The sequence below is a fragment of the Lissotriton helveticus genome, chromosome 2_2 (genome assembly GCF_964261635.1).
Source record: "Lissotriton helveticus chromosome 2_2, aLisHel1.1, whole genome shotgun sequence".
Lineage (NCBI taxonomy): Eukaryota > Metazoa > Chordata > Amphibia > Caudata > Salamandridae > Lissotriton > Lissotriton helveticus.
The window spans coordinates 500,773,855-500,787,482 of record NC_136060.1 but is presented as its reverse complement, the minus strand read 5'-3'; the positions used below and the strand labels follow the sequence as shown (position 1 = coordinate 500,787,482).

The window sequence follows — 13,628 nt, the reverse complement described above, 5'->3', positions numbered from 1 at the left end:
CCATGTCCCCACCACATCTTCAACAAAGCAGACTCCATCATCGCACCCCATCTCCGCGATGTCATCAACGGTTCCTTCAACTCCGCTACCTTCCCGGAAGGCTGGAAACATGCCGAACTCAGCGCCCTTCTGAAGAAACCCACAGCAGACCCCTCTGAACTTAAGAACTACCGCCCCATCTCGTTCCTCCCATTCCCTGCCAAAGTCATTGAAAAAGCCGTCAATAGTCAGCTCGCCGCCTTCCTCGAATCCAACAAATCCCTCGACCCTTCACAGTCCGGCTTCCGAGCCAAACACAGCACCAAAACCGCACTCATCGCAGCAACAGACGACATCCGTACGCTACTGGACAACGGAGAAACAGTTGCCCTCATCCTACTTGACCTCTCAGCTGCCTTCGACACAGTCTGTCATAGCACCCTCATACAATGCCTCAACAACATCGGAATACAAGGAAAAGCCTTAGACTGGATCATATCGTTCCTCGCCAGAAGAACCCAGAGAGTCCGCCTCCCCCCATACAAATCAGAGGCCACCAAAGTCATTTGTGGTGTACCACAAGGATCATCACTTAGCCCACCCTCTTCAACATTTACATGAGTCCCCTCGCATCAATCGCGCGACAACACAACCTCAACATCATTTCCTACACAGACGACACCCAGTTGATCCTCTCCCTCACCAAAGACCCAAATACCGCCAAATCCAATCTACACGAAGGAATGAAAGAAGTAGCCGAATGGATGAAGAACAGCCGTTTAAAACTGAACTCGGACAAAACGGAAGTCCTCATCTTAGGATCATCCCCCTCGGCCTGGGATGACTCATGGTGGCCACCGGCCCTGGGTACAGCACCCATACCTACAGATCACGCACGTAACCTGGGCTTCATCCTAGACTCCTCCCTTTGGATGACCAGACAAGTCAACGCCGTCTCATCTTCATGCTTCAACATCCTACGCATGCTCAAAAAAATCTTCCGCTGGATCCCCACCGAAACAAGAAAGACAGTCACCCACGCACTGGTCACTAGCCGTCTGGATTATGGAAATTCCCTTTACGCCGGGTCCACAGCCAAACTTCAGAAAAAACTCCAACGCATCCAAAACACCTCTGCCAGACTCATACTGGACATTCCCCGTCAAGCCCACATTTCCGGTCACCTGAAGGAACTCCACTGGCTCCCCGTCAACAAGAGAATAACGTTCCGTCTCCTTACCCACGCACACAAAGCCCTCTACGACCTAGGACCTGAATGCCTCAACACACGATTGTCCTTCTACACACCTACCCGCCAACTGCGATCATCCAATCAAGCCCTTGCCGCAATTTCGCGCATCCACAGATCCACCATGGGAGGACGATCCTTCTCCTACTCAGCGGCCAAGACCTGGAATTCTCTCCCCACTCACGTCCGACTTACACAGAACCACCTCTCCTTCAGAAAGCAACTAAAAACCTGACTATTCGATAAATAGTGCACCCAACCTCCTTCAAGCGCCTTGAGACCCTCTGGGTGAGTAGTGCGCTATACAAATACTTGAACTTGAACTAGTGAACCAGAGCTGGGCAGCGTGGGGCCTCTTCTTCTTAAGTTCTTTCAGAGGGGCAAAGTTGTCTCTAGCCTGGGCCAGCCAGGTATTGAGATCATCAGCCTGTGTGTGAAGGGAGAGTGGCAGGCTGGAGGGTTGGGAGATGCTGGGCAAAGCAGAAGTGAGGGATGCACAGAGGGTAGAGATATCTACCCGACTCCAGTTCCTGACCATGATAGGGTCGGTTGTAGGGGCTTTGGTAGTGGTGGGTATAATGATGGAGAAAGAGATATAGAAGTGATCAGACCAGGCACAAGGGGAAATCTGGAGATCAATGATGTTCAGGTTTGAGCTCCAGACCTGGTCCAGGGTGTGTCCTTTATTGTGGGTGGACACTTTAATATGCTCAGTAAAATTCAGGCCGATTAGTGATTCCGTGAAGTCCGTCGAGCAAGCGCTCTCGCGCACGTCATGGGGCCAGTAATTGAAGTCCCCTATAATGAGGATTTTGGCATGATTTATTGCTATTTCGGCTGTCATGCTACTGAATAGCTGGAGAAATTTAAGCGAGTGGGCAGATGGCCTGTAGAAGAGGGCACAGGTTAAGGGGAGACTTTTGGAATCGAGTTTGAACAGCAAGATGTCAGCAGAGTGGATTTTGGGGGTGGTGAGGGAAGTGAATTTGTAAGAATGAGAGATGATGGCCCCAACTCCCCCCCCTACTTTGCCTTCTGGCCTGTTTGCTTGAAGGATATAGTAGTTGTCAGGGATGGCGGCCAGTATGTCCAGCATGGATTCAGATGAGAGCCATGTTTCGGATATAAGCAAGATGCCTGGTTTGACGGAGTCTAAAAGATGGAAAATCTCGAGCTGGTGCTTGACTAGTGAGCGAGTGTTTAAGTACCATATGGATAAACGGTCATGGTTTAAACTGGAGGAGAGGAGGTTTTTTTTTGGGTATGGAACCCTGGGACTTGTGGAGGGTGTGTGGGGAAAGGGTCCGAGGAAGGGACGGGGGTGGCGTTTTTAGGTGACAGAATCCCAACGTTGTTTAACGTACTGAGGAGGTCAGGGTGAATGGGCCATTTTCCCTGGAGGGATTTAAGCTCCCTTGCTGTGTAACTGTGGGAGAATCGGGCAGGGTGTGTGGCCCCTGGCCCCGGTCGGCCACGGACGGGCGCAGACAGGCTTGCCTTTGGCGCGACTTTGGCGCGCCATCGGCGCATCCGCTGCGCGATGGGAAGCACATCCCCAGTTATAGGATGGGACACAGCGCTAATCGCGGTGCTCCGCCCCCAACTGTCAGCGAGGAAAGACTGCCGTCCTGCGTGAGCCTGCACCCTCCACAACAATCGGGAGAGCCCCGTGGTGGACCGGGGTGCAGGCGAAGGCGCAGGAGGTAAGGAGGAATTCTTTTAAAAGGACTAGGCAAAATAGCAGTTAGGTGCAGGTAAAATACAATTTTTAAAAAGCGAGCAAGCAGCAGGGTGCGAGTGGTACTTTGGAGTGACTGCTGGGCGTGAGATCGCCGAGCCTTATGTTCCCAACAACGTTTCCCACAGCGTACCTTTCAGCGCGTGTCCACAGCGCGAGGAGAAGCACAGCCCCAATTAAAGGCAGCCCTGTAAACCAATAAGGGTCGTCTGGAATTTTTGCGTGGTTTTCCCTTTCGTTGGCATCACGACATAAAAAGCCAGCTTCTTACACTTTCAGTTACCATCGCTCACAGGGTCAAGATCCATTCCTCTGCTGGTTTTTGGGGGGTAATCTCGCTATAGATGACGGATATTTGCCACCGTATTTTGATTCAAAGAGCTATTTTGGCATCACAGGTGAAATCACAATCACACTTCTAAATTCAGGCAATGATGAGAGGTTGGATAAGTTTAAAAAGCTTTATTCTCAATAAGAGATTAGTAAGTGTATCTTTATTCAAATTAATCAATACGTCTGTAGTAAATTTACAGAAATCTCATAACACGTCATAATTAGAACAAAAAGTCAAATAATGAATATTTCTAAGCATCTCACCTTAAGGTCAAGCTTTCTAGATCGCAGGAAGCATATTTCAGCAATATTCAGTTCACTTTAGTTGAAGAGACTTGTATTGAAGCATTTCTATGGCCTGAACTAATATCTAAGCATGCTTAATGCAGGTTGCACATTTTAAATGGGTGTCATTCCAGCTCTACATTTTACGTTAAGCATTGCACATTTAGCTGCTAATCTAAATGTTTGCATTTTAATTACAGGGCTTTATCAGTAGCATTTATTGTCCACAGACTATTTTCATCTTCAAGCTCAAAGTAATTGGCCAAAGTGTTTATGGGGCAATCCTTATGGAACAAGCTGACACCTCGGTTTGTGTATTTGCCTATTTCTCCCTGTAATTGCCCTATAGTGATTGGGTCTACTATGCCTGCTTCAACATTGTTAGCAATGACAGCCCAGGATCTCACCCCCTTCGTTGCGGTAATACAGCAGGCGGCAGCCCAGATCCTGCTGGGCACATTAACCCGTCCATTCGATATCGTTGTCTTCCCAGGGATGACTCCTACTATGGCGTAAGTCGTTTGGCATCCGTTAGTGTGTTGCCTCATTGTGGCGTCTTCATAATGTGCCCATAGTCCCTGGTTGAGTCTACCGTTCTGTGGCACAATGTTGGTCAAGGTGCAGGTAGACTCGGAGGCGTGTCCGTCTAGGTGGTGTAAAGCTGGGTTGAGATGTCCTCGGTCATAACCTGACCCTTCATAATCAGAGTTAACAGCCTGGCTAGTCGCAAGCTTGGTTTTATCAATTTTCGTGAGGATCTCGTCTTCCATTTCCTTGCTGTTCTTGCGGTCCACAAGCTGTGAAATATAGAATGGGGCAAGTGGTCAGAAGTCTTCTCAGATCACTCTTATTTTACATTTATTCCAGCTATAGACTTGTTATTTTTTGTGAAAAAGACATCATATGTACAGGCAGTTGTGTGCTTTTCTTTCACATAAAGCATTTGCAGCTAAGCAGTGAAGCAGGGGACCAGTTGGTACCTAAACTTGAAATGCTGTTTCCTCCAATGATTACATTTCATACTTGGAGAAGGTTCTTACTCAGTCCCCTGATTGCACCTGGGCAACCCTGCTTTATAAAAGGACAGTTGTGTTTATACTCAGTGTTTCAAATATGACACAATCAAATGGAGCAATAAGATGGTTTTATATGGAAGTGCTGTGTTCAGGAAATACATTCTAGGCTGCAGATTACAAATACCAGAAAACACAAACTGAATCATTTTCTCTTAGAAGTATTGAATCTGTCTTAATTTCAGTCTGAGATTAGCAACCAATATCACACAATATTCCCCTTCAGAAAATATTCAAGGCGCTATCATTGTCTGGGGATTTGTATTCAAAATGCATTGATTTGAAGGAGATACAAAAAAAAAAAGTGTTTCAGGCTACACCTGTCCCACATTGCTGATATGCCAATGAATAGGAAGCTACTTTTTAGCGCTCGGCTCTAGGCAGCGTGCACGAACTGTCTCAAAAAGAGACATGTTGTATCTGCTCTGTGGGCTTCAGCCCACCCGTAGGCTTCCGATTTGCTGGCTTCATTTTACTCAATTATTTGTTATCCCATTTGTCCATTGCATGCATACGCCATGGCTCTTCCAGAGTTTGTCCCTGCCCGAGAGCAGCAACCAACTACTCCTAAACATATGCAGCAGTCATTTTAGGGCATTGTTTCAGGACACATTTTTTATTTCCTTAAGAGCATTTTTCACAAGCGCAGCTGTTTTTTTGTTTTTTTACTCGCATCATTCTCAGTTGCAACAGTTGCACCTAAACTGGCCTGACTGCTCCTGTTAAAGGTAAACCCTCTCTCTCTCTCTGCCCTGCCCTCAACTGGGGAAGGAGGGAAGCCCTCGGTCTGTCGCTGCCGCTCCAAAGATGCTTTCACCGGCCTGTCCAGGATCACAAGTATCGCTCAGTGCTTGGGGGATCGCCGCCAACGGGGTGAAACTTCTGGTAGGCGGATTTCGATTTAATGAGAAAAAGACCTTAGCGCTTGCAGAACTCTGGGTAAAATGAAGGTTTGTGTTCGCAGCTCGTGTTCACAAATGCCAGAGTTTCCTCCGTTCGCGTGTCAGCAGGGGGAAGGGGCGAGATGGTGGCCTGCGTGATTCACTCACGGGAGCGACAATTGCTGCCAGATGGTGGCGCACGCTCCCGCGAGTGAATCTCCTGATGTGCATGCGTTGCCATTGATGGCAATGGAACGTGTGCACATGCTTGGCTGAAAAGCCAAAGCCACGGGAAAAGGTATTTTTGCCTTTCAGCGCATGCGCGCTGAGTAGGCAAGACCTAAAAAGGATTATCTTCCTGTCATCCTCGGAGTTCTCATGACCCTTTCCCCCCACCCGGATAGATATTTCAGGTCGTCCATGTTCGGGCTAGCAATTAACGGTATGCCTTACTTTATTTGTATTTAAGTTACATTTCAGATCCCCCTGTATTCCATCCACTTGCTCTATTTCTCTGGGCATTCCCGGTTACAATAGACTACTTTTTCGGCTGCTCCACACCAGTCAACTGGTAGTGTAGTCTTGGTGTTCATTTGAACCTTGCCCTGTGTTTACCTTAACCCTGAAGACTGGCTTTGTGGGTAAAGTACTTACCTGTAAAATTGCATTCCTGTTTTCCTCCCATAGGATAACGTTGCTCATTTGAACCATTTGCCCTAAGTGTGTATTTTTCTTGAACTGTACTGCTGTTTTTAAAGACTGTATGTAACTGCTTAACTGAAGTCCTGCACTAAGTATTGATTTACTGGATTGAAGGATATTGCCAGTTTAAAAACTGCACTTACCTACAAAAAAGCCTTTTTGGTTCTAGTAATAAAAGTAACAAAGGCATATTTTTACAAAGCATGTGTTCTTGGATTTAGTTATTAAGTGTGTGTAATCATTTCTTGCCTGAGTGTATAGAACAAATGCTTAGCACTGCCCTCTGATACGCCTGACTGCTCGCCCACACTACCACAAAAGAGTGCATTAGTATTATCTACTTTAGCCTCTGTTAAGCCTCTGGGGATCCACTGGTCTCTGTGCACACTATAACTTACTTTGGTCAGAACAAACAGGCAGTGGCAAAGCCAATAGGTCTTGGCAATCTGAGAGTCATTAGTGTTGTCAATGACAATGTCTTTCAGCAATGTGTTATGTTTATGGATGCATGTGGGGTGAAGTGGAATTATGTGGGTTGTATTTGAATTGTTTGTTGTGGAATTGTGTACCGTGGAATTGTGTGGTGTTGAGTGGAGTTAGATGTAGTGGAATTATGTGGCATTTTCTGCAGTGGAAATATGTGGATAGTAACAATGTGATACTGAGTGTACTGGAATTATGTGGAGTGGTAGTATGTGTCATGGAGTGTGATTTTGTGGAGTATTATGTACTTGGAATGACATGTAATGGATTGGAATTAAGTGGTGTGATGTTAAATATTGTGACATGATGTGGAGTTCTGTGGTGTGGATTGGATGTATGTAGTGTAGAGTGGAATTGTATTTTGGAATGGAATTATGTGGTGTGGAATGGAGATGTGTGAAGTTCAATTATGCGGTGTGGAACTGTGTGGTGTTGAGTGAAATTATGTTAAGAAGAATTATGTGGCATGGGGTGGAGTGTATTTATGTAGATTGTTGCTATGTGGCATTGAGTGCTTTTATGTGGGGTGTACTTAGTTTGTATTGAGTAGAGTGAAATTATGTGAAGTTGGTAAACATTTTGAAAAGGCTATACATTCCATAAAATTGACCATCGGTGTCCAAAACGTGTGTGCTTATTACTGGAATTCCTTCCAGTTGCAGTTTTTGTGTATATAACTATAGCATTTTTTAAATTCCAATACACACGTTCATACTGTATTGCAGCAGTTCATGTGGTATATTATTAAAACAAGGCTGCAAAGAGTCTTTACATACACATAAAGAGACAAACTGCCTAGGTCTCATTTAATGTTGTTTTCTTTCCAGTGGGAAGCGCTGTGCAGTCCTTCAGTTATTCAATTAATCGAGGACCTTTGTCTTCACTATAAGAAGCGTTTATTGGAACTACACGACAAACTTTGAGGTGTCATTGTCCGCGAGCCTGCAGCTGCATCTCCCCAGGGTGAGGAGGGGAGGGCCGGGCTGAGATCGGGGCCGAGAGCGCCCGCACCCGCTTCTCCAGATAAAGCCCTCCACCGGCAAAGCTATTGTGTGTACTCCATAGTGGCACTTTTCTTCTCAGAGTCATGAGGATTGGGACTTGTGAGCTTGTCTGGCAATAATCCAAAATAAAGTGGGATTTGCTGAATTCAGGAATATTGTGGATTGTGGATAAAGTCCTGAAAATTCCTTTTAATGGAAATGAGAGTGGTGTCAAACGAAAACGACCTCTCCACTCCAGATATAAGTTTGTATACATTGTAAAATTGTAGTTCTTTTTGTCCAACTGACTTCTTTGTCGTGTCCCTTTTTAGCTCTTCATTTTTTGGGGAGTATTTTAATCTTACTTTAAAACATGCGGAAGGCCTAAAATTATTGTTTCAAGAAACGAAAGAGAAAATAAAACAACACATTTCCCAGCTTAATAGGGCCAGTATGTAATGTGCCACACTCTTTCTGTGAACACCGATAACAACGTCTGAGAAGAGCTCATGTGCAATTTTGAAATCTAGGGCCTGTTGTACAAAACGCTTTTGTAACAGCAAACGGGGCTACCTGCAAAATCACAGGGTTTCCAAACGCAAAATGGCTTTTCATAATGTACAAAATAAACCCTCTTACATGTCGGAAAAATCTTTCTGAATCGTAAAATGGGTTTTTGCGATCATTTCCAAATTGCATGTAGGAGGGGGTATGAAAGGGTCATCACCCACCTATTTAAGATTCTGAAAAGAATAGATCAGTGACTTATGACTACAATTGCATTAAAAAAAGATTGACAACGTACCAACCCCCAAGGTGGGGTGGTAACAGATTAACAAAGGGACCCCCCCCCCTTTTCCCCTTTGTGAATTGTCCGTGGCCTTGCGGTTGGCCCAGGTTACCTCTCCCTGCGCCTCCTGATGTTTTCCCAAACTGATTTACCTATGTTTTAAAGCTGTACATGCAGTACTTTAAAAAAAAAAAGAAATGTTCCCTTAAGAATGCAAATACAGGTACAGAGGTCTGCCATCCCCTGCAGGCCTCTATCCCGGCATTTGCAAGCAATTAATTAGGCATGTCGTTTTGCAACCTAATGGGAAAGGACGGTTTGCAATTTGACTATTAGGGTCTCATTAGGATGGCGGTGAATCCGCATCCTCCGGGCCGGCGGAAGCCACCGCCGGCCCGGAGGATGCAGATTCACCACCGCGGCCACATCAAACACCCACTGCCAGATTAGGATGGCGGTGGGAATGTGGTGGGACCAGCGGCGGATGGCAGGTCCGTCCGCCGCTGATCCGCGCATTTTGTTGGGCCATTTGGTGGAGGTGTCTGCAAGACACCGTCAGCCAAATTAGGAAGCATGAGTAAACATACTTTTCCGCTGCGGTTTTTCCGCCGTGGAAAAGCATGTGAACCTTTGCTTCTGGGGGGCCCTTGCGGGCCCTTGCGGGCCCCCAGGGTAAAGGGGGGGTGGGGGTGCACATGGGGGGTACCTATGGTACCCCCCTGCATTTGCATGCACAAAGCGGCAGGCACCGCACGGTGCCTGCCGCTTTGTGCATGTAAATTTGTAAAATGCTTTTTTAACCTTGCGGCGGGTGCTGCTTCAAGCAGCACCCGTCGCAAGGTTAAAGATCCAGGATGTAACCGCCAGGGTGGCGGTCACATCCTAATTTTCATGGAGGGACCGCCGCTGCCCATGCGTACGGTCTCTCTTCCTCGGGGGTGGCGGACGGACGCAGATCCGTCCGCCATCCTAATGAGGCCCTTAGTACGTACACTTCATCTCACATTGCATTCCTATTCACAAATCAGTAAGTGTTCAGAATTGCTGAGCCTCCTGGTTTGCTAACGAGAAAGGTTCCCTCAAGCCTACCAAAAATGAATGTGTCCTTGTGTAATGTAACTGGTGCTCAAGTATAGCGCCCCAATACCTTCGGGTCAAGTTTGCCCTATATATAACCCCCAAAAAGAAGAAAAAAAAGCCCCAAGCGTGTTAAAATGATGCAGCCCTGGAAACTTAGTTTGGAAATTGTCCTTATTCTGTATAGGTTAAGCAGAGGAAAACAGTGATGCCTATTGCACGAAAAGGACCAAACAGGTAGCAGTGTGTGCATGCTTTCTAGAAACTTTTTATTCTCATGACTAAAAGTGTTTTTTGTACTCAATAGATTGTGAAGTGTCCTTCATTAGAAACAAGTATTGTTCCCCAGAGAGGTGAGGCCAGGCCTTTCACTGCTCGTTTCAGTTTAAATGTTATGTTATGTTAAATTTTATTTATTCAGCGCACGTACGCCCATGGGCTTCATGGCGCTATCGAAGTTTTTTTGGGGAACACAGCATAACGCTAAAGGTACATTTCGCAAGGGTACATTTCACACTTATTTAAGGATAGGCCTGTCTAAAAAGCCATGTTTTAAAGGCCTGTCTGAAGGTAAGAAGAACCTCACACTGTCTTAAAGGCAGTGGCAAGGAGTTCCATAAAGAGGCGGCAAGGTAGTGGAAACAACTACCGCCCTGACGTTTTTTCTTAAATAAGGGGACCATTAGCAGATCTTGGTGGGCCGAGCGAAGGTTACGTGAAGGGATGTATTTGCATACCAAATTCCTTATGAATTTGGGACCCTTGCCCTGCAATGCTTTAAAAATAATGCAGCCGGCTTTGAATGCAGCTCTCTGGGCTTCCGGCAGCCAGTGAAGATTTTCTAATCCTGGCCTAATGGATTGCCATTTAGGTTGCTTACAAATGATCCTGGCTGCCTGGTTCTGGACATACTGTAATCTCTTTAGCTGACCTGCTGGAAGACCTAGGTACAGACTATTTGAAAAGTCAAGCCGAGATAAAACTAAGGCGATAGTTACTTGAATCAAAGCGGAATAAATTAAAAGGTGGGCAATTTTCTTTATCTTTCTCAATTGAAAGAACCTGAATGAAATTAATCATGGCGACAGATGCTAGTCACATGGACAGCTGCATGGCATGCTGATCTCCATGAAAACATTTGAAGAATGAAGCCTGCAGGGGAGATGTACAGGAAGAGGATGTAAGGGAGACACACCACCTTACTTCAAACCAGAGGATTAGCAGATCCAGCAGACAGAGAGTGAACCAATGGCACCCCACTGTGCGTGGAGGAAGGGGCAGAGAGCTCTTACTCAGCCCAGCAGGGGCCTCAGGTGCCTCCGGCTGAGACCCCTTCATGGATTGTGCTTTAAAACATCTCTGGCATGCCATCACCGACGCCTGCAACATTCTGTAAACATGGACACACACAGTGGCTAAGAGGGAAACTTTCTTTCTCTCAGTACAGTCACTCACACATGCCATATGCAGAGATGTCATGTCTCACCGTCCAAAACACAATTCATTTCTTTGCATCTCACTCCCTCTTCCCCCTGACTTTTATTAGTAATATTAATGCCAGACACCATGTCATCAAGAGGTTGACAGGGCATAATAATAATAATAACTAGGTATTTGTAAAGTACAAACTAATTACCCGTAAGGGTCTCCCGGCGCTGGGGGCCGCCGGGTAGATTAAATGAGCTATTGCCCAGAGTCACATAATGCTGGGCTGATCTGCCTCCGATGCTGAGGATCTGATCATGAGCCGGGGCTCCGAAGTCAGCCGCACTGGCCGCTGCGCCACACCTCCTCCCCCCTTAGTGGGCTCCAACTGTGGTGGTTGAGCTTGCTTTCCACTAGTTTCCTGTAGGAATTGTACTACAGCTTTGCAAATTTAAAAACTGGAAAAAGTACACCCCTTCTGCATTTGACTCACAGAGTAGTGACGGAGAGCAGTCAAAGGCGTCTCAGAGGGGGTAGTGTGGGACTAGTGAGTCATAACTCGAACAATCACACGGCAGGTACCATAATGTAATTTCCATCCCAATGCTTGTTTTTTTTTTTTGTTGTTAAAAAAATATACGTCTTTTTATCACAGCATAACTTAATATGACCGCCACCCCCCCTTTCTACGCTGCTGTATGATGTTCTCTACATACAGAAAATATGAAATTAATAACCATAAAAGCTCAGGTGTAGGCGCACTACGTTGCATCAGAGCAGCTTCTAAGGTTTTTGTGACCTGTAGCTCAATCCGCAGCAAGAGCCTGTTCAGTACCTGTGTGGAGACAGCGGTGTTCAATAAAATGTTACAGCAAACTCTACTAGCCAAACGTTCACAGTCAATCAATCAATCAAACTTTATTTCTCTGATAAAATACCCACATAAAAAGTATTCTAGAGACATCATTTCATTGCTAATTATAACAAGCATTGGCATAGCCAATAGGTCTCGCTTTTGGGACCTTACAAGTATTTAGTTATGCAGCACAATATTCTTGGTTCAACAACAACTATTGCATGGCTAAACACATAAGGTCCCAACGGCAAGACCTATTGGCTATGCCAATGCTTGTTGAATTTCTACATGTTATGACTGCTACAGTTGATTGATGATGTATGTAATGCATCTGCAAGGTCAATAAAAAGATTTTTTTTTAAATACTGCACCACCAGCGGCACTGAGGCAGCCGGGTACAGAGGTCGGATTCAGAGTCGGGTGCCCAGTGTTAACCAATGGAACCAGGGTGCACTCGAAGTCGTGCCAATTACAGGTGTGTAAAGCAGTTTTGGAGGGCAACCTCCGGAGGTGCGGACAGCACTGGGGAGGCCACGAGGTAGCACCAAACACACACCATCAGTGGTGGAAAAGGTGGTTGGAAAGGCATGGGGTACGCTCCATGCTGTGGGAAAGGGCACCAAACATGGGTTTCCCTCAATACCCACAAAATATGCACCAACAGCCTTTTTTAGGGCAAGGTCGAAGGAACAGGGGCAGGAGAAGAGGGGCCAACCAGGTCCACTGGGTCCAGAACGAGACAGTGGGGGACAACACCCGCAGCAAGACAACAGAACCACGGGCGGGACCAAGCAACCTTAGAGCCTGATCACCAACTTATCGACAGTACTCCTGAAACCGGATGAAATAGCTGTCTTGGAAAAAGGGTTAGGATTTGTTCCAACAGCGAGACTAGATCGCTTTAAACTACACTGTGAATTGTCCGAGTTCTTCCGCAAATTACGCCTCAAACACTTTTGGGAAAAACATAACGATGGAGATTCACAACGTGTACAAGATGACACGGGGTTACGAGTTAAATCGAATTTTGTTCCTCCTTCCCATATGACCCCACCAGAAATAATTGCCTTTGAGCAGGCAGTATTCAACGAGGTTGACCAGTTACAAGAACCAGCACCCTTTAAAAATATGAAAGCTACCGAGTACCAGGCAATACAGTCTTTACAATCTAATACCAACATTGTAATAAAACCTGCGGACAAGGGGGGAGGGATTGTAATACTTGACGCAGTGGCCTATGATACAGAATGCAAACGGCTTCTGAATAACAGAACTAACTATCTACCTCTTGATACAGACCCTACAGATGCTCTGAGGGATGAAATAATCGAACTAGTGTCTGAAGCAGAACACAAGGATTGGATCTCGCAACATGAGGCGAATTTTGTGACAAAATCGGATGGCAAAACTCCATATTTCTATATCCTACCCAAAACACACAAAAACAGGGTCCCTCCTCCTGGAAGACCCATTGTGTCTGGGATCGGGTCGCTGCTAGAGCCTTTATCTCAATACTGTGACTTTTTTCTAAAGCCAATAATACAACAAACGGCTACCTATCTAAAAGATACGAAAAGTCTCTTAGCCATGCTCAATGAAATCATTTTACCAGAAGGTCCCATTTTCCTAGTCTCTTTAGACATAGAGAGCCTTTACACCTGCATCCCACAGGATGATACGTTGATGGTCCTTACAGATGCCCTGAATGACTCAGAATGGAGTTACAAAACTCCACCCTCTTTTGTGGTGGATTGTGCAGTTCTTGTTCTTAAAA

At 45.9% G+C, this 13,628-nt stretch overlaps 1 protein-coding gene across 1 annotated transcript in view; it reads right to left on the bottom strand.

The window, feature by feature from the left end:
* Window positions 1–3,413: 3,413 nt before the first annotated feature.
* LOC144821915 (endonuclease domain-containing 1 protein-like) overlaps window positions 3,414–13,628 on the bottom strand; it is a 37,682-nt gene continuing 27,467 nt past the window's right edge. The window contains exon 3 of the mRNA XM_078679064.1: window positions 3,414–4,381. Within this exon, the coding sequence (XP_078535190.1) occupies window positions 3,779–4,381 (603 nt within the window). The 3' untranslated portion in view covers window positions 3,414–3,778. The remainder of the gene's footprint in view (window positions 4,382–13,628) is intronic.